Consider the following 20,951-nt stretch of genomic DNA (forward strand, 5'->3'; position numbering starts at 1 on the left):
CAAATAATGTTTTTGCTCATTTCATTAAAAATAATCTATGAAGTGCTGGAAAAATGTTGCGTGTTCATGCCAAATTACAGACCACCGTGTTTCTTATTCAAACATTCCCATTAGCGTAGTCTTTATTACAATTAATAAAACTGGTTTATTGGCAAATTAGGTAATTGTGATAATTGCATCATAATATAAATATTAAAAAGTCAACCATTGATGGTTTTGTGTCTATGTACATCGAGTACAAAATGACAGCTAACAGTTCTCTGGAAATTCCCAAGCTGGCTTAACGAAAACCAGGAAGTAACTGTGCATATGGTCAATTAAATGAGGAATATTGTGACATGCTCGTTCCCGGAAGAAAAGAATAATTGCTTTTTACGTAATCATTCACAGCTGATGATCAAGTAATGACTCAAACATACTATGCAAATGGTGGGTAAAAACATGTCAGACTGATTAAAAACAGTTTCATTTAATATATCTTATTTTCAATAAATTGCAGTAAAGCCTCCATACCTGACAATACTATAGTTTATAATCTGAGCTCATATCAGCAGGGCAAGTCATTGAACAACACAATCTTCCAGTACATAATGCAACAAGGATCGGGAGCCTCCATCAATCATCTACAGCCTGAGAATCATGGGGAAAGAGCAGGCATTCTTTCCCTCTCATAATATTATAGCTTAATTCAGTGTCGTTCCAAAAATGAAATGGAGATGTCCAACTTAAAAGGGGGGGGAGATGGGGGAAAAAAAACACCAGTTTGGTACCTAGATAACGATGGCAAGCAGCACTAATACAAAGTGAATGTAGGAGAAGGACTACAGCCCATTGTGTTCATTCTGTACAAGTCTTGTGTTGCTTAATAACTTCTTGCTCCAGTAAACTGAAGCTTCACACCTGAAAGGCAGCATGTCTCTGCACGACATGTTGAGGTAAAAAGGTTTTCCTAGAAGAAAGATTCGAAATTAATGAATGATATTATATATATATTAAAAGAAACGTGTTAGATAACAGTCCAAAATGCAATGTACTTTGTGACATCGTTCTTACCTGCTTTTAGCCCATCATGTTGTGGTTGAGCTGCTTATTGCCAGAGCGCCTTCTGAGTTTGACAGAGGCTGTCCCTTCAGCACGGGATCTATGGAAGAATGTCAACATCTTTATGAGACTAGAATACTAAAACTAAGGATTATATATATATATATATATAGGTGATATACAGGGGTTGGACGATGAAACTGAAACACTGCCCAAAATAGTGTTTCACGCCTATATATGCTCGGCCTGATCTTCACTGATCTTACATTCTATCAGTAAAGGCCTGTTCACACCAAGAACGATAACTATAAAGATAACGAGTTCTAAAAATCGTTCTAAATGTAAAAGAATAGCAGAATTCACACCACAGCTAAAACAATATAGAGAAACAATATCGTTGGGATCACTTTCAGAACAATTTTTTCCAGCTGTTGAACGATAAAACACTGACAGCCAATTACAATCCATTCGAATTTAAAGGCTTGTGCATTTAAAATGCTAGACGACATTGCGGAGAAGTTAATCGCTGAGGTCCAGCTAAAAGCCACCACTGTTTGACAAGTCAAACAAGGATACTTTAAAGAAAATGGATATATGGAAAACAATCGGTCATACCCTCGGAATAAATATTGAGAAGTATTAACCATGAGATTGTTATGCCAGGCTAGCAAACAGTGTAAGATAAAATGACCTCAGGTATCCAGCACTAGTTTCGACAACATTGTCTTGCTTCCTTTGAAGCTGCAGTGGAAAAGACTAGGTATTGTTTTTATTCCACTATATTGACTTCGTCAGCTAAATTCACTGTTAGATTAGATCGATTACACTAGCTATTCACTCAAAACTTAGCATGCTGAGGACATCTGCTGGTTAAAACATGTTGTACGCACTTTGAAACTGCAGCGCGTGAGCTTAGAATAAACCATTATCGTTCGTTGGTGTGGACGCAAATATGGTTATCATTATAGTTATCTTTATAGTTATCATTCTTGGCGTGAACGGGCCTTGAGCAGAGTGTGAAGTTTGAATTACAAAGTAATAGACAGCAGTACATAAAATACTGCAATCCACACAACATAATGGGACATATCAGAGTTCAAAAGAGGACAAATTGTTGGTGCGCATCTTGCTGGCTCATCTGTGACCAGGAAAGCAAGTCTTCGTGGTGTGTCGAGAGCTATGGTATCCAGGGTAATGTCGGCATACCTCCATAAAGGACGAACCTCATCCAACAGGAGCAACTGTCGAGGAAAGAGGAAGCTGTCTGAAAGGGATGACCAGGTACTAACCCGGACTGTATCCAAAAAGCCACAGCTGCCCAAATCACTGCAGAATTAAATGCACCTCGACTCTCCTGTTTCCAACAAAACTGTTCGTCGGGAGTCAATATTCATGGGTTGCAATAGCCAAACCTTTGGTCACTCGTGCCAATGCCAAATGTTGGTGGCGAGTCTGCCGACAGTGCTTAGGCTGTAGACAATGTGAAACATGTATTGTTCTCTGATGAGTCCACCTTCACCGTCTTTCCCACATCCGTGGGAGTTACGGTGTGGAGAAGCCCCAAAGAGACTTAACAGCCGGACTGCTGCTGCCCAGTGTGAAGCACGGGGTGGATCAGTGATGGTTTTGGGCTGCAATATCATGAAATTCCCTACTGTGCTTAATGGGCACATCACTGCCAAGGGCTACCGAACCATTCTGGAGGATGTAATGTTTCAAGCATCGTACCCTGAAGGGGGTGTCGTGTATCAGCATGATAACGCACCAATACACACAGCAAGACTTGTGACAGAATGGTCTGATGAACATGAAAGTGAAGTTGAACATCTCCCATGGCCTGCACAGTCACCAGATATAAATATTTTTGAGGTATTTTGGAGGAGTGAGTCAGAAAACCAGCTTCCTCCACCAGCATCATAGTGACCTGGAAACTGTTCTGGAAGAGGAATGACTCAGAATCCCTCTGGCCGCTGCGAAGGACTTGTATTTGTCATTCACCAAGATGAATTGATGCTGTATTGACCGCAAAAATAGGCCTTACACCATACAAATAAATTATGGTGGTCTAAAACCAGGTGTTTTACTTTCATTGTCCAACACCTGTATTTGGTAGCATTTTTAAAAATGTCTTTTTCTTAAAAGAAAATGTCTAAAAAAGGTCTCAGTATGATTAATATGACTGTAATGAATGCAGAAAAACAATTTCCTTGTGTTTTTAAATGTGTGATTTCACTTATTGTGGGATATGTATATTAGTGCTGTCAATCAATTTAAACCGATTAAATCACATTTTTCACATTTAATCTCCAATTAGAAATAACTTGAGAAATGAATAAATAACAGTAAAGAAAGAAAGATGGCTCACAAAAGTAGGGGTGCTCCATGGCCTCTTGGGCAGTCAGTCTCTGCTGATGATCATAACGCAGGAGTTTATCCAGCAAATCCAGAGCTTCTGGACTCACCAAGTGCTGATTCTCTGGCTGAACAAAGTTCTCCCAGCGCTTACGCGTCTGCCTGAAGATGTTGGCGATTTCAAAATTAAAATAGTCTAGCAATTAAAAGTCAATATAGAAAATATATAGCTGTGTGTATCTCAGTCTGCCATTAGTGATGGCATCCAAATATATTCAGCTGAATAAATGCTTGAAGGGGCGAATCACTGACCAAAATGTTGATGTTTTGACAGTGTAAGGGTCAAAACTAGCACACAACCTGGATAAGCTACAACATATAACCATTTATAATCAATCTTTATTTTGATGAACAAAGATCTTTTAGTCCATGCCGTTTTCAGTTGATGCATGAACAAAACTTCATTAAACATTACGTGTAGCTCACTTAATCAAAATCTAGATTGGAAAATCGCTGTCAATATCTAACAGACTCACTGGCCAAGCAGATCTTTGAAACGTGTGTCCAGCTCGATGTGATACTTGTTCAGGTAGCTGAATAGCTCTTCTGTTCCGAGAACCTTGGCAATTCTGACCAACTGTAGCAAAGATTCTTCTGTTAGTTAGCATACTGCATGTTTTAAGACTACATATTGCAACAGTTTTCATAGAAAAATGACGTCATACCTGGTCATAGTTGTCTTGACCATGGAAAAATGGCTCTTTCTGGAAGATCATACTGGCTAACATGCAGCCCAAGCTCCACATGTCCAGACTGTAGTCATACATCTGCAAATCATTTTGGAGATTTAACTGCAATATCTGGTGGTAATGTGGGAATAAGTTAACCCATGCCACACTTTCTCCCATTCATGGTAATATGAGTGCACCATCTTTGTATATCTAAAGTCTTTGATTTAACATAGCGAAACACACAACATACCTGATAGTCAACCAGCAGCTCTGGTCCCTTATATGATCTTGAGGCGACCCTTACGTTGTATTCCTGCGCAGGGTGGTAGAACTCAGCAAGACCCCAATCTATAAGTCGCAACTACATCACGTACAAATAAAGACACTAATTTGCATCAGTTCACCAACATTGATCAGCAGTCATTCGCAATCAACACATCCAAAAATATAGCTGCGAGCAGCAATTATCGGGGTTCAAGCGCTTTAAGGCCTATTAGCACATGCGTAAAAAGGTATAGTGTTTTAATTAGCAAGCCTCTAACCACTTCGCTCATAGATGGAAAAGACCAATTACAGCCAATTTACCACAGGAAATATATGGTTTATAAAGCTTTTTAACAGTCATCGAGATTGAGCCAAAAACCTATGACTAGATCGCCAAAGTTGGTTTTTGAAATAATCTCCGATATTTCACAAACAATTCGATGGACAGTGGCAGTCCTAGAGGCAAAGTTGCTCAGAATGAGGGAAGGAAGGAAGAGAAAAAAAAAAAAAGCAAAATCGCTATATACATAATTCTTTACGCATGTAAAATAACGGGAAGGCCTCTAGGGCCGTGAGTCAAACAGGGCCAGCGAGTTTCATTCCGATCAGCCTCCGTTAACCTTGTCTGATAGCTGCTCAAACTTCATTGGCTCATGGCGGATATGTTTTTTGAGATACGTCAATGTCCTCATAAACAGTCATGGCACCTTGGACAAAGACACTGCATGCCAATTTTCAAGTCAATCGAACTAACAGTGAAGTAGTTATAGCCATTTTCAAGTTTTTTTTCCTGTTATAGCGCCACCAAGCGGCCAGTCACCACATCCTTTTTCACACGACCACAGAATGAGGTCTTACATATGTGTGCCAAGTTTGGTTAAATTATCTCATTCCGTTCATGAGTTATAACCATTTTAGTAAAAATGGCTCCACCCACTTGAACAGTTTGGCTGCCCTTAGAAACTGTGAATCGATATTTCAACTTTTTTTTTTTTGATAATTATTGACTCCAGAGACTCCTGGTTTGGTTCCAATCAGACAAAAAAACCTATGGCTAGTTCGTAAACGTAGGTTTTTCAAAAAATCCAAAATACCAGAAAATTTCATCAGAATGACGAAGCCAAGGATTCCAACAATATAAGACACTTGAGTCTACGCCTAACGGTTTAGGAGTTATGAGCCATTTTGACCGCTGTAGCGCCACCATCAGGCCAATCGGGGCAAGCCTTGGTGATGTTGTAGATGGTGTGAGTACTACCATCCCTCAAAATTTCAAGTGTCTACAATTTACTGTTTGGTCTGCCTGATCACATTTAGGGGAGAATGCTGATCCTTCAGCGCTATGCACTTGAACCCCTAACAAATGCACAATGCTGGTTACTGACTTCACCTTTCTCATTTGGTGGTCTATCATGACATTGTGAGGTTTGACATCCCGATGCATGATGCCCATGCTATGAGAGTAATCCAGTGCCTGCAAAGAGACACAAAGCACATGCATAAACACACTCTCCTGTTGAAAATACATGAAAGTGTAATCTTATTTCAGCATGCTCACCTTAAGAAGTTCATACAAGTAAAACCGGATATCAAAGTCTGTTAGTCTCTGGTAGAGATCCTACAAATCAGAACAACATCATGTGAGACATTAGATGGCCCATTCAGATAGGGGAGCAACTGTTTGCATACCTTTACAGACAGAAAACTAGTCATTGCTATATAGCTCAACACGGTTAGTCTTATTATTTGAATCTCTTGTTTTCAGGATTTACCGTGAGTAACATGTTTGTACAATGCCTCAAGTGGCTATTTTGTCAAGTGGCTAACACAGCATAATCAGAAAGAGCTTTATTTGTAGTAACAGTAATCATAAAACTTTGATCATAAAATAAACAACAAAACGAAAGGAGCGGCAGAGGAATATAAGCATAATAAAAAACAGCAATGTAAAATGTCCTGCGCCTTTCGGCATCGCCCTGCTTCATACCACAGTAACGTTAATAAAACTTTAATGTATTAGCTCATCCATGAACTTGATTTCCCGTCGGATTGCTTTCCGTCGCCTGTGGAGGTGAAGACGACACCTCCCATGATTCCACGCTCATTCACTGCTTCATCCAACTACGCCTGTTATTGTTTTGAATAAGCGACCTCTAGTGGCGAAACTTACATACTGTGCTTTTATCGTCAAGCACACAAAATAGGAGTATGCACAAATATACGCAAAAAAACAAATCAGTCCCAGCATTGGTGCCACTAGTGTCACAGAATCAACATAAGCTATGTTTATTATACATTATTTCAGAATGTAATAAAATGCAACTTATGTTGTGTTTTTTTTCCTCAACACTGCAATTTTGCCCTGGTGTACGGAGCCCCTAAAGGGACCTTTGCAAAAATAAAAATATACAGACTTTCGCGTGCACACGAGAAACATATCATGTGCGCATGAGAAACGTAATGAAATGTAATGAAATAGGTTATAGTATACACAAACCGGAAATTGTAATCCGTGCAATAAATTATCATCATTTTTACTGTACCAATGTTTTTTCATGAACCATTAAACGTGGCATTATGACAATGCACACTGCCCAATTTCCGATTGTGTTCCAAGTGCGATTTCTTGGCCACCACAGAGTTAAATTCGTTAAAATGGATATAAGTCCTTGAAATATGATGCACTGCCCTAACGAAAGCCACATTTTGAGCACTTGTTACTGTATTGGACTTTTTTTAACTTGGCAAAAAGAACAATGTACACAGCCATTCATGTCGTGTTTTTCCGGCCGTCACAGAGAATGCTTTAAAGCGGACGTAAGGCCGTGATATATGCTGCCCTACGAAAGCCACATTTTCAGCAAATAGATCGTTATTAATTAATGCACATCCATACTTGCATTTTCTGCATAATTTTGAGCAAATACATCTTTATTCATTCATACTCACATTTTCTTCATAATTTTGAGCAATTAGATCTTTATTATTTAATGCGCATCCATACTCCCCTTTTCTTTATAATTTTAAGCAAGATTGTTATTAATTAATGCACATCCATACTTGCATTTTCTGCATAATGTTGAGCAAATAGACCTTTATTCATCCATACTCGCATTTTCTTCATAATTTTAAGCAAATAGATAGTTATTAATTCATCCATACTCTCATTTTCTTTATAATTTTGAGCAAATAGATCTTTATTAGTTCATGTGCATCCATACTCTTGCTTTCTTCATAGGCAGTGACGCACAAATGAAATTGTAACGCGTGCGCACACAAAACTCTGTATATTTTTTATTTTTGCAAAGGTCCCTTTAGGGGCTTCGTACTGGTGTGACTTATTTTCCAGAAAATACGGAAATTAATTAAACCATAAAAAAAAAAAGTGTAAAATTACAAAAAATATGCATTTTTTAAAAAAAATAAAAACTATCAAACATACTATTTTATTTGTTTACCCGCATGTCATGTGACTTTTAACTGACATCAGGGATCCGTGAATGTGCCGTTAAATTCTCGCAATATTAACCTAAATCTCAGGGAGTACTTTAAGCACCTATTTTAGGTCAAAGGGGTTCAGCTGGCCAAAACAAATTAGAAATCCTCAGTTTAACAAGTTATATAGTTTTAGTAATTAAAACTGGTACCTTGAAATCCGTATTATTGATGTATTCAAACACAAGGGCTGGCGTTCTAGACTGTGGAATACGATAAAAGAAAGATATTATATATATTATATTATATTCTATATAACAAGAAAAAAAAAAAAATTTAAAATAATAACCAATACAAATTTAAGATGGAAACAGTATGCACTTAAGACTAATTTAGCAAAACAGAACTCTGTAGAAAACGGTGGCATATATTTAAAGAGCAAGATTTACCACAGGGTCCTTGACTGTGTCTACAAGACGAATGATGTTGGTTCCTCCTCGTAAGTTCTCCAGAATTTTGATTTCACGCTTAATCTTCTTCTTCTTAACAGGCTGAAAAGAGAAAGAAAACAAATTTAAGGGTTAGTTCACCCAAAAATGAAAATTAAAAAAAAAAAAAAAAAAAAAAAAAAAAAATGTTGTTCCAAACCCTTTAGACTTTTACTAATCTATAAAACACAAATTAAGATATTTTTAATGTTCTCTCATCATTTTTGTCCATCCATTGAAATTCTATGTATTCAACATTTTCGACGATATCATATCAAGATTGCGACACAATTTATGTCGATAACGATGATAAGCTTTGGACATTTTCACTCAATGTGAATTACCCCACCATTTTATCGCACAGCAGAAATACACGCGACAACAACCAGTCAGTCTGCAGAGAGCCAGAGAGGGAAACAAAAGTGAAATTGCGCTACCCTCCAAAGCTGAGGAAATGGAAGTGGAAGTGGTTTGGGTTTCTTCAAAGCGACAAAGTGAAGATCAAGGGCTTGTTCAAACAGAATATGTTTTTGCGGTTTAAAGCACCAGACGAAGTTCAGTTGAAAAGAAAAAAAAAAAAAAAAAGCTCGAGACGCATTCTTTAAAAGTTGAACAACTTTTAAGATAAGCGGCGAGTTTTTTTTAGAACACTGTGGCTTGGTTTCACAGACAGTAAGCAGCTTTTATAAACACAATGGAAAAAAGAAAAAACATCACTGGTGTGCATCTTGATGAATGAATTGAAAAATACATTTTATGTGAATCAGCCCAGACATTCTGCAAAATATGTCAAATATTAAAAGTGTACATTACATTTTTTTATTTATTTTTTTTGTTAATAAACTATATTCTTAAATTAAATTAAATTAAATTAAATTAAATCAATCATCTGGTTTCTCCAGGCTTCAGTCATTTTTAGGATAATCTCCAAGCTGGCAGCATTATCAAATTATATATCGTGATATATAATAACGATATAGATTAATATGGAAAAAATATTGCGACCATATTTGTTGCCATATCACCCTACACTATTTTTAAGCTTCAAAAGGTACATTAAAGACATTGTAAAGGTAATCCATATGAATTGAGAAATCTAATCAGAAGCCGCTTTTCCACAGTCGGGCCATTCTTAGAACTGTTCGGCCCGACAGTGGAAAAGTGGCTAAAATTTTCTAAAGAGACGAATATATATGACGAATATATTTAATACAGTATTTTATTCACACATAGGCCCTGTTTCCACCTGGTATTAAGATGCGTTTTGGTTGATCGGATCACAAGTAGATGAGAGAGACACATTCACGTTTACAGCTGTCTCTTTTGTCCACTTTCAACCCCTTCTGTCCTGATTTCTTCAAGGGGAGGATCTATGGGTATAGGTTTTTTCAGATCTTTTCATCTAATGGGCAAAATAAGCTTACGCGGTTTACACATGAACCCTACCGGAGATGACGGAAAAACATACGGAGAGTTTTCAGCTTTCGTTTCTGCTCTGATAGCCACAAGACCGCCGAACGCTGTGAGAGTGTGTTAGAAATCAGGAATGGTGAGAGAACATTGTGTTCGGTACGTTTTTCCTCTTCAAACCAAACTTTGTTTTTCAGGCGACAAAGTTTAAAGGCAGCGGCTATTTACACTAAGTGACAATAGCAGCATTTTCTTAGCGATTACTGGGTGAAAATAGCGATAGATTATATTTACACCATGTAACAGTATCAGTTCTTTGCAATAAGAGTAAATCGTAATTAGATGCTATCTATACTTTATATTGGCAGATACTATTTGCACCTCAGTATTTTTGTACATTAACAGGATGCAATAATATCACAGTGTAAATGATTGTATTTATTAAAATTTTTAAATGAATGCAGCCTTATTGGGAGAATAAAAACACCTTCCCCTGACCCTACCCAATAAACACTTTTAATATTATTAAACACTCGTTGGCAGTTTATTTCCACTTTTAGAACATTATTTTCATTTTTATTGAAAATAAATGCGAGCTCGGCGGATTCAAACCTGCGTCGATCACGTTAAAAGCCAGGTCTGCGAGCCTTACTCGCTACTGCTGCATTGTAAATAGCATTTGCCAACAAGGGACGCTATTAGTACTTAGTGTAAATAGACAATCCGAAGTTTAAATCCTGTCCGACTAGCTCGCTTCCCATAATGTTTACGCATTAGGTCAGTAGGCGGAGAGTAGGCGGTCTTTAATGGCTGTTTGAACACATTCGACCACGTGAGCATTTACACTACGAAAGCAATCCGGTCAAATGCGTTTTCGACTACCTCTGGAATTGGTCAAAAGTGGACAAGCTCAAAACGTTTTACACCCTGTTTACACCTGTATTTAGCATCGTCCACTTGTGATCCGATCGACCAAAATGCATCTTAAATCCAGATACAGGGCCATAAACATACACAACAAACGTACATCAAACAGGGTAAACTCAGCTATGCATGTTTGCCCCGTAAGATCAAACATTATTGGTTCTCGTATGGCAAGCAAACACATTTGACTTTCTGTTTACCATATTTGATATGTATGTGCGCATTGATTACACAGACTTTCAATAGATGGACAAAAATCTTACGAAAGTCTGGATGGGTTTTTGTCATCAGTAAATGATGACAAAACATTCATTTTGGGTGAAATATCCCTTTAAAGGATTAGTTCACTTTCAAATGAAAATTATCCCAAGCCATCCTAGGTGTATATGACTTTCTTCTTTCTGATTAACACAATTGGAGATTTATTAATAAATATCCTGACATATCTGAGCTTTATATTGGCAGTATGCGTTACCAAACGAGTATGAGCTGAAGAAAGTGTCTCCATCCACATCCATCCATCATAAACGTACTCCACACAGCTCCGGAGGGTTAAAGGATTAGTCCACTTTCAAATAAAAATTTCCTGATAATTTACTCACCCCCATGTCATCCAAGATGTCCATGTCCTTCTTTCTTCAGTCGAAAAGAAATTAAGGTTTTTGATGAAAACATTCCAGGATTATTCTCCATGTAGTGGACTTCAATGGACTCCACTGTTGAAGGTCAAAATGACAGTTTCAGTGCAGCTTCAGACGGCTTTAAACGATACCAGACGAGGAATAAGGGTCTTATCTAGCGAAACGATCGGTCATTTTCGAAAAAAATGTAAATGTATATGCTTTATATAAACAAATGTTCGCCTTCTAAGTGCTTCCGCCAAAACCGCACTTTCGTATTCTTCAAAAAGCTTACACTGTATGTCCTACGCCTTCCCTATTCTACTTATGGAAAAAACGGAACTGGCGCCGCGTTCGTTCTGTAAGTTGAATAGGGAAGGTGTAGGACATTCAGCGTAGGCTTTTTGAAGAATACGGAAAGCGGAAGCACTTCTAAGGTGATCATTTGTGTTTATAAAGCATATACAGTTGTATTTTTTTTTTTTAAATGACCGATCGTTTCGCTAGATAAGACCCTTATTCCTCGTCTGGTATCGTTTAAAGCCCTTTGAAGCTGCACTGAAACTGTAATTTTGACCTTCAACCGTTTGGAGACCATTGAAGTCCACTATAAGGAGAATAATCCTGTAATGTTTTCATCAAAAACCTTAATTTCTTTTCGACTGAAGAAAGAAGGACATGGACATCTTGGATGACATGGAAGTGAGTAAATTATCAGGAAAATTTAATTTTAAAGTGGACTAATCGTTTAATAAAGTTCTTCTGAAGTGAAGCGATGCGTTTGTGTAAAAAAATATCCATATTTAACAAGTTATGAAGTAGAATATCCAGCTTCCGGCAAACGTTGCGTCAGTTAAGCTTTTTCCGCAAGTTGAATAGGGAAGGCGTAGGGCGCAGCGTAAGCGTTTTGAACTGCGAGAGTTTTACACTTTCTTCGTAAGAAGAATACGGAAGGCGGTCTGGCGGAAGCTAGATATTTTACTTCATAACTTGTTAAATATTTATATTTTTTTACACAAACGCATTGCTTCGCTTCAGAAGGCCTTTATTAACACACCAGAGCCGTGTGAAGTACGTTTATAATGGATGGATGGATGTGGATGGAAGCACTTTCATCAGCTCATACTTGTTGATCCCGCTCACTGCCATTATAAAGCTCGGATGTGTCAGGATATTTATTAACATATCTCAGACTGTGTTCATCAGAAAGAAGAAAGTCATATACATCTAGGATGGCTTGAGTTGAGGGTGAGTAAAGCTTGGGGTAATTTTCATTTGAAAGTGAACCAATCCTTTAAGAAAACGCTTCTTCCTGATATAATGAGAGAGCAGGCGTTCTTACCTTCAGTATTTTAACAACTACTCTGTCATTGCTGTTGATGTTGATGGCCTCAAACACTTCACTGTATTTGCCTCTTCCGAGCTTTCGTACAAGCTGGTAGTCATCCTGATTGCTGAATCGGAGTAAGAAAGAAGTAAGTAAAACTGTGCAAACATATATATATATATATATATATATATATATATAAACAAACATTACACAAGTACTGTGGTAACACCATGACTCTTTAACATATGATTACCACATTTATGTTTTTGTCGACATGGAACTATCTTTTTTTTATATATATTTTACCATGGTATTTTGGACATATCATAGAACTACCTTATTTTTTTTTTAACATGAGGCAATGGGGGACCACTAAATACATTCAAATGACAGCCCTGGCTATACTTTGAATACCATGTACTGTATGTACTATGATACACAAACATGCAATTACCACAGCACTTTTTCAAAATGGCATTCATGCTAACATCTCTATACCTCCAGCTAGGCACATGTGCTTCATAGTCCCAGTATTCCTTGCTCTTCACAGTGTTGGCATCAGCATACACCCGTGCTTTGCTGCTCACCGGACCGGGCATGGCGGGCTTGGCCAGTCGATCCGCCTTCCCTCCACCTACTACTACGAGACTCTCCAAACGACAGCAAGTCGACCGCCTCTGTTGTGAAATACTGCAGAAAGTATTGTGGAACCGTAAAACACTGTAGCAAGCCGCTTCAATGCGTTCTCTCACGAGCAATTGTGATTGACAGCTGCCCAGCAGCGGCGCGCATGACCTCGCGCTGACGCTCGCGCCACTAAAAGCCAAAGCAAAAAGCAGAGAGCGTCCGAAACGGTGCAGAAAATAGTTTATTTTCTGATGGACCGCCAGTTTATTAAAAAAACATAAGTGGGGATTTCATGACAAACCTAATCAGATGTGCCCGTTTGTAAATAAAATAACAGCTTTAAAAAGATCGTAATATGCGTATGCACAAAGTCCTTGTGTTCTGCATCTAAATAAACAGTGATGCGAGGGAGGAAATGAAGAAAATATTTAATTGAAGCACAGACCTGTCAAGCCCGCTGAATGTAGCTACGCGGTAAAACGGAACATAAACAACGTGAAGCTGACGAAATGTCGAGTTGATCGATTGTCTCGGGGAGCGAACAGCGTTTGATCATCACTGTTTATTAAAATATTCATTACAGCGGTTCTGCAGTTTCACTTTAATATCGTTTCCTCTGGATAACGGCGCTAAGCTAGCGATGTCGATGGATGGGTTTAATTGGCCACTACAACCTCGATACGCACGTCTCCAGACTTCCGATTAATCATCAAATGGAGTGTTTCAATTCCTCCCAGATATCCACCAATTACATCTAGTAAGTGATCGAGGGACCCGCTGACAGGTAGGCGGATATCACCCCTAGGATAGCGTTCCTGTCGAATTTTGCTATCGCTTAGATGGAGTCACCGGAAATACTGTGTGGACTTCCGGTGTCTTTTTCAAAATAAAAGCCCCCGAATTGTAGCTCGCTGTGGCGCTCGACATTGAACAGCGAGTGGATGTTTTAAATGTGGAATTCCAAGCAGTCTTGCTTTAACAATTATATTTTATTTCTATAATTTGTTTGTATTGAATGTAAGATATGTACCAAATATTACACCAGTTATACTACAAATTGTACTGTATGTCATTGGATACCCTTTTACATATTAATAGAAAGTTTAAATTATATTTTGGGGGTAAAAACCTTGTACATCATAACAAGAGTATATTAGAAATTAAGCTGTATTATTATTCCCACTATATAACTTCAACATAGTCATTTCACCATTTGGTTGACAAATAATTACAACGATTATCTATGTTTACAAACATTTAATTTGTAAATGTTTTGTAGTTATGACATGCCACACCTTTGCGATAATGGGGTGAAAAAACCAACACATTATGGCATATTTACAACTTGAGGCTCTACCTTATCTAGAAACAGACGTTTAAGGGGACATACAGGAGGTGCTAGATGGTGGGAAAACCTGTTTTTGCTCTAATACAAAAAAAGAAATAAATTATTTGATTCAACATCAAGAATATTGCTTCACAAGCAATGACAACATTCAGTCTCTGCATTTAATGCACATGAACATAACAGTACACAAATCTGTAACAGAACAAACAATACTGACACATAAGCCGTTAATGTTAATAAGGCTTTCAGAGGCATCGAAAGGGAAACAGAAACGTCTGCAATGTTTACATTCAAGCTGTTAGGATCATCATACAATATATCATTAATATGGATTCAATTACTATTTAGACACTGCATTGTAAGAGGTTTTTGACATTTTAAAAAAACACTCTACTACTAGTTAATACTGCGTTAGATTTTTTTTTTTTTAGACATATTACCTGTATTTATACTCTTGAATTTGTTTCAAATTAATAATTACAAAAGCTTCTGATTGCCTGCAGTGCAATTTTGCATCCAAATCTGCACATCTATGTGTGGTTTAAAACAAAAAACAGGTGCTGATCCAATTAGGCAAGCATAAAATCAAATGCTAACTGATTTATGGCAATATTGTTTCTAAAGCAGAAAGCAAACATAGAATTTGTGGCAGAGAAACTGAACAAGTTGTCTGTGGCAAAACAATAATCCACTAAAACAGAAACAGCGTATCCTCACAAGAGGAAACAATCACATATGCACAGTATGATGAAACACAAACATATACTAAATCCTAGCACTGTACTCATGTCGAAGCGATACAAAACATCCATGTACAGATAACTTTACAAATTCTACAGCATTGTTTATCTAACGCAACACCATCTGTTTGCAATCTGCAAACAAAAATACTTCATTGTTGTTCTCCGTTGCCTGGCAGTTAATAAGTAAATCTTTGTGCTACTGTAAATTTAACTGCTTGCAAACTATTGTTAGAGATGAAATGCACTAGAGAAAAAGAATGGCTAATATTTTTTTTTTTTTTTTTTTAGTGTAGTCATTTGCCTACAAGTTAACATGACAGATTACAACAAACTGTATAAATTATTTAGGCTAATCATGCATACATATACCCTGTTACATCATGGGTTAGGTGATGGGAGTTATACATTACGAATACATACAATCACTACTGTATATTGTCCAGATGGCCATACAGTGTTCCATAACTAACATGAAATGGAGAGCACTGGAAGAAAGGCAGTTAATTTGAAAGTTACAAGGCCAAATAATTAGAAAGAAAAAGAAAGAAAACCAATGCAATGAAACATCTAGTTGTGGTCAATCGAATGAAGACCAAAAAGCAGATCCAGGGTGGCGTACCAATTTAAGAGTACTGCATTCTCTTCTTGGTTTACTAGATATACTGAATTTTAGACACAAAGCAGAACTCAAACTAAATCTTTAGCTTCAGCATTTCTTTGTTGGAAACACCAGTCTTAAATATGAGTTGCACATGAATTTACAAGCTTATTTTTGAGTAGAGACCATTTACATGTGCGGTTTGTGAAGATCTGAGGCAAGTGGAGAAGATGCAACGTTGCCAATATCTACCCAGAGGTATGTCAATACTTTCACAAGCTGACACTTCACGTAGTTCCAATGGGAAACTTTCGGGGATATGTAAAACGTACACTTTCACTAAATATATGTTAGAAAAATCGCAGTGTTACTATTGCGCGCAGAGGGTATTTTCGCTTGGCAAGGAGCAACAGCAGACGGTGACTACTCTATGCACGAGGACGCTGGATAACCCCCTCCTTCTGCAGTGTGTTGAACTGTATGTTCTTGAAGAGCCCCAAGCTCTCCAAAACACTCCCCACACCAGACGCACTTGAACTGGGCTTCACGGGAGTGGACGATGCCATGTTTGGCCAAGTGTTCGCGCTGTTTGAATCCCTTGTCGCAGGTGGGACACTTGAAGGGTTTCTCTCCTGTATGGACTCTCCGGTGTCTCTGCAACTCGGACGAATATTTAAAGCGCCTCTCGCAGTCTGCGCACTTCATCGGCTTCTCTCGAGCCGGGTCGCAACGGTGCTGCACGAAATCCGACGAGGACTGGAAGCGGCGGCCGCAGAGCGAGCACTTGAGCGGCTTTTCGGTGCAATGCGAGTTCTGGTGCCGCTGTAGCGTTGACGACTTTTTGTAGCCCTTCCCGCACACGTCGCACTTGTAGGGCTTCTCTACGGCGTTCGATCCGGAGTTCGATTCCGTGCACTTGTGCCTCAGCAGCTCCCCGGATTGTCTGAAGCCCTTTTGGCAAGCGGCGCATTTGAACAGGCTCTCGATGCCGTGGACGTGCTGGTGGTACAGCAGGTGGGAAGGTTGCAGGAAACCCTTGTCGCACTGATTGCACTTGAAAGGCCGATCGGCCGGGTTTTTGTGCGTACGGCGGTGGCGAACGAGCGCGTACTGCTGTTTGAAGCTCATCTGACACTCCTCGCACTGGAAAGGACGCTCTTCCGAGTGGGTTCGCTCGTGCTGCCTGAGGTCCGAGGGCCGTTTGAAGCTCTTCCCGCAGGCTGCGCAGCGGAACGGACGCTCTCCTGCAGGCTGGCACTGGTGGTGCAGCAATTCGGATGACTCCTTAAAATGGAGCTCGCACAGGTTGCACTTGAAAAGGTGCTCGCCGGAGTGAGCGTACATGTGCCGTACGAGGTGCTGCCGGTGCTTGAAGGTCTTCTCGCAGACGGCGCATTTATAAGGGCGATCAGCACTGTGGGTGCGCTGGTGGTGTGCCAGGTGGGAAGCCTGACTAAAGCTCTTCTCGCACGTGTCACACTTGTAGGGTTTCTCACCCGTGTGCACTCTTTCGTGACGCGAGAGTTCCGAAAGGTGACGGAACGCCTTATTGCACACGGAGCACTTATACGGACGGTCGGAGCTCTGAAAAGCCGTAGTGGAAGAGGAACCCATGGCTGCTCCATCACTGGATGTCTCGGCAGTAGAAGGCTGCTGAGGGTTAGAAGACGCGGAATCTGGGCGGTATGTTTTTTCACAAATAGAGCACTTCATTGGATTGTTTCCAGTGCTGTGCTCGTTGTGATGCTGCGCCAAAGACGTGAGAAGCGAGAAGCCCATTTTGCACACGCCACACACAAACGGCTTCTGCTCAACCTGGACACACTGATGCTCTAGAAGATCCGTCGCTTGGTTGAAGATCTTCATGCACTGTGTGCATTGGAAAGAACGGTCCTGGTTAACCATGCACTGGTGCTCGTGAGGATTGGCCAAGTGCGAAATATCATGACCACATGCGCCACATTTGTGGCCACCTTCACTCCCCACCTGCAGCTGAGGCTGCTGAGCCGGCAGCGGGTGCTGCTGTGCATGTTGGCCGTGCTGAGACTGTTGCAAAGCAGGATCTGCCTGTAGGACAATGCCATACGCTGCAGTTCCCAAAGCATTCTCGGCCCCTTGTAGAAGGGGGTGCCCAACGGGAGGAGGGGCCACTGCATGTTGCTGTTGCCATGCTTCTGTCATTCTTCCACTGTACATGTATGAATTCTGCTTTCAGGAATCAGCACTTTGGGACCTGATTGCACAAAAATGTTCCAACGAGTGATGGTCAGTTCATTGGAAAAGTCATGAATGATACTAAAATAGTCTTGTGGAAGGGGTTCAAGACTCGTTCATCGTGTGAAAGTTCGACAAGGTGATTTTTTTAATGTTAAATACCAATCCAGGGGGAACGTCTGTAATTTTCTCCAGAAAACTACACAGAATTGTCTCCAAATGCATACCTGCAAATGAGGAAAAAAAACAGTGCGTCATTACACAAAAGCAGCTCATTCATGCAAGAATCACTCAGGGCTCCCATGTCTTTAGAAAAAAATTAATTTCCAAGCGTTGTCCTATTACTGGATGAGAATTTTATAAATCGTAACATCAGTGGTTATCAACCAGGAGGCCTCAGCAAACTTCCAAGGGGCCCTTTTCCACTGAGTGGCATGACTTGGCTTGCTTTACTTTGGCTTGGTTTGCTTTTCCACTGCAGTTTAGTACCGCTTCAAAGTGGGTGGGGATTATAGACTGATCGTTATAGTTTCACCACCACCTCATCTACTGACCATGATACAGCCATTTCTTTTTTCCAAGTTCGTTTAAAGCAAGTCATTTAAAAAAGTTGTGCGGTGATATGATACTATTTAAATCTAGCGGGTTTGGTGTCTCATGGTGAAAAATCCAATGACACTGGTAGTGACGATTCTCTCTGACCAATCACTGATCTGCAGTGTTTACACCTCACATTTTAGTATCGGTACGGCTCACTTGGAACTTCAATCGAGGTGTTACTAAAAAGAAGTACTAGGTACTGCACACAGTGGAAAACCCTCCAAAAGTGAGCCGTACCATGCAGTGGAAAACACCAAAGGTGAATTTGAAATAAAATCTTTTCAAAAATGAATTAAAACTGACTTCATTGAAGATGAAAAAGGGGAGGCTCAAAAAAATAGTCTACCCATAATACAAAGCTTTACTTGTAAATATGAAGATACATTTCTAGTGCCGATTTTAATTTGTAATTTTGGCCACCCTAAAATGGGTCATACCATTAAGCAGTTGAATTAAATGTATAGTTCACTCAAAAATGGACATTCTGTCATTTACTCACCCTCAAGTTGTTCCAAACCTGGATGAATTTCTTTCTTCTGCTGAACACAAAAGAAGATATTTTGAAGAATGTCTTAATCAAACAGTTGATGCGCCTCATTGACTTCCATTGTATTTTTTTCCCTCCATACTATGGAAGTCAATGGGGTCCCATCAACTTTTTGTTTAGCCATATTCTTCAAAATATCATCTTTTGTGTTGAGCAGAAAAAAGAAACTCATACAGGTTTGGAACAACATGAGGGTGAGTAAATGATGCCAGAATTTTCATTTTTAGGTGAACTATCCCTTTAAATATGCTCAGAGACGTGCATTTATTCCATCGCAGAGAAAAACATAATGCATTTAAAATGCATATACACAGTTCAGCTGAATGAAACATTTGCCCTCTTTAATGCAGTTGAACTGAATTTACCAAGCAAAGTGTTTGCTGAAAATATCCACAACTTAACATTGAAAAAGCAGCACAGTTTGCAGTCAATTGCGCGTGAAAGTTGTGTTTGTGTGTGTATATTATATATATATATATATATACACACATACATATATGTATGTGTGTGTGTGTGTGTGCTCTCCCCCCTCCCCCTTTTTATCATTCTAGCTGATAAAATTATGAGCCAAGCACAACTAGAAAAATACATTCCTTATAGACATTTTCCATTACTTTTTACGTTTGTATTAATTTCTCTGATATTTCCAGGTTTTTCAATGACTCTGGGAACCCCGAATGCTGTTAATAATGATTCTGGAGTAAACTCAGGAGTAAAGGCGCCCTTACTAGTATTTACTACACCAATCACATGCACATCACTGATATGATCCAATCTGTAATTGACTTCAAACACAAAACCAGCATTCCCGTTACAACATGCTCACACACACACTTAACAAGAACAACGCATATATGGTTTGAAAAACATACAACACAAATAATCATGCCATGCAATGTGAATCTTAAGTTAAAATACACGAATTGTAGAGCCGACTGCATGCTAGCCTGGAAATAAAATGGGAGAAATACGGAATTTCCTTTGATCGTCTTAATCTTTTGCCCGGTGCAGAATGTAAGCCGTGCTTTGCATATTACAGATCCATATGCAAAGCCATATCGTAAGGCATGCCATTAAACAGTATCCTCGCTTTTTATTCGCAGTTTGTGTTCAAGAAAACTTCAGCTAGCTTTTGACCGATGCACACTTGCAGCCAGAGCTAGCCAGCGCTGCTAATGCCCTCCTCTATCAATCTGCCCTTCTGCAATCGCTACATTTCACGTAACTCACAAACAACACATGCAATAAAGACATAATCTGCAACGATCCATAACGCGTCTGCAGATCTGCATGCAAATGATACGTAAAGCTCCATGCAAGTGTGTTTACCAGTACGCTAAACTGTAGCTATTGCGTTAAAAGAGGCAGCAGCCGCCACCTCACTGGCTTTAACCTACTTTGCGTCGCGTTTTCCCTTCGATACCTTGTTATCCCGAAGATCCACGCTTGTAATAAATATATGCAGGACGTTTTAAGGCAGGGGGGGGAAAAATCGGGCGCTTCCCTGCCAGTGGGATGCAGAAGGCCCAAATAAACGTGACGCATCGGACCTCTACGACCAGCCCCTCGAACAAGGCGGACACCCCGATGATATGGGCGGAATCAAGGCGATGGAAAATCACTGATTTTCTTATATGTGAGCGAAACTGTCAAACAGCTCGTTCTGTCCGACCATGTAA

At 39.4% G+C, this 20,951-nt stretch overlaps 2 protein-coding genes across 5 annotated transcripts in view; both read right to left on the bottom strand.

The window, feature by feature from the left end:
• Positions 1 to 14,088, bottom strand: part of csnk2a2a (casein kinase 2, alpha prime polypeptide a) — a 27,385-nt gene extending 13,297 nt beyond the window's left edge. The window contains exons 1-12 of one of the 2 annotated variants that reach the window (XM_051901489.1): positions 13,094 to 14,087; positions 12,608 to 12,719; positions 8,273 to 8,374; positions 8,036 to 8,086; positions 5,947 to 6,006; positions 5,779 to 5,862; positions 4,375 to 4,485; positions 4,119 to 4,220; positions 3,930 to 4,030; positions 3,407 to 3,555; positions 1,054 to 1,141; positions 454 to 949 (exon numbers count right to left, since the gene is read on the bottom strand). In XM_051901489.1, the coding sequence (XP_051757449.1) occupies positions 1,068 to 1,141; positions 3,407 to 3,555; positions 3,930 to 4,030; positions 4,119 to 4,220; positions 4,375 to 4,485; positions 5,779 to 5,862; positions 5,947 to 6,006; positions 8,036 to 8,086; positions 8,273 to 8,374; positions 12,608 to 12,719; positions 13,094 to 13,194 (1,047 nt within the window). In that variant the 5' untranslated portion in view covers positions 13,195 to 14,087 and the 3' untranslated portion in view covers positions 454 to 949; positions 1,054 to 1,067. Of the gene's footprint in view, positions 1 to 453; positions 950 to 1,053; positions 1,142 to 3,406; positions 3,556 to 3,929; positions 4,031 to 4,118; positions 4,221 to 4,374; positions 4,486 to 5,778; positions 5,863 to 5,946; positions 6,007 to 8,035; positions 8,087 to 8,272; positions 8,375 to 12,607; positions 12,720 to 13,093 lie in introns of those variants that run through there. The other variant, XM_051901490.1, reaches the window with a different exon arrangement.
• A 629-nt stretch (positions 14,089 to 14,717) lies between these two features.
• On the bottom strand, positions 14,718 to 20,951 carry LOC127516668 (zinc finger protein 319). 3 transcript variants are annotated; one of them, XM_051901476.1, is made up of 2 exons: positions 20,696 to 20,951; positions 14,718 to 18,352 (listed from the first exon to the last, which is right to left on the bottom strand). In XM_051901476.1, exon 2 carries the CDS (start codon positions 18,105 to 18,107, stop codon positions 16,335 to 16,337), a length of 1,773 nt encoding a protein of 590 aa, XP_051757436.1. In that variant the 5' UTR covers positions 18,108 to 18,352; positions 20,696 to 20,951; the 3' UTR covers positions 14,718 to 16,334. The 3 variants fall into 3 exon arrangements, with proteins under 3 accessions (XP_051757436.1, XP_051757435.1, XP_051757438.1); XM_051901475.1 differs by having other exon boundaries at positions 20,670 to 20,951; XM_051901478.1 differs by lacking the exon at positions 20,696 to 20,951 and adding an exon at positions 20,001 to 20,657.

This window comes from Ctenopharyngodon idella, chromosome 7, assembly GCF_019924925.1.
Source record: "Ctenopharyngodon idella isolate HZGC_01 chromosome 7, HZGC01, whole genome shotgun sequence".
NCBI lineage: Eukaryota > Metazoa > Chordata > Actinopteri > Cypriniformes > Xenocyprididae > Ctenopharyngodon > Ctenopharyngodon idella.

Coding starts and splice junctions, on each gene's coding strand:
- LOC127516668 (XM_051901476.1), bottom strand. CDS start 18,107: ATGTACAGTGGAAGAATGACAGAAGCATGGCAACAGCAACATGCAGTG.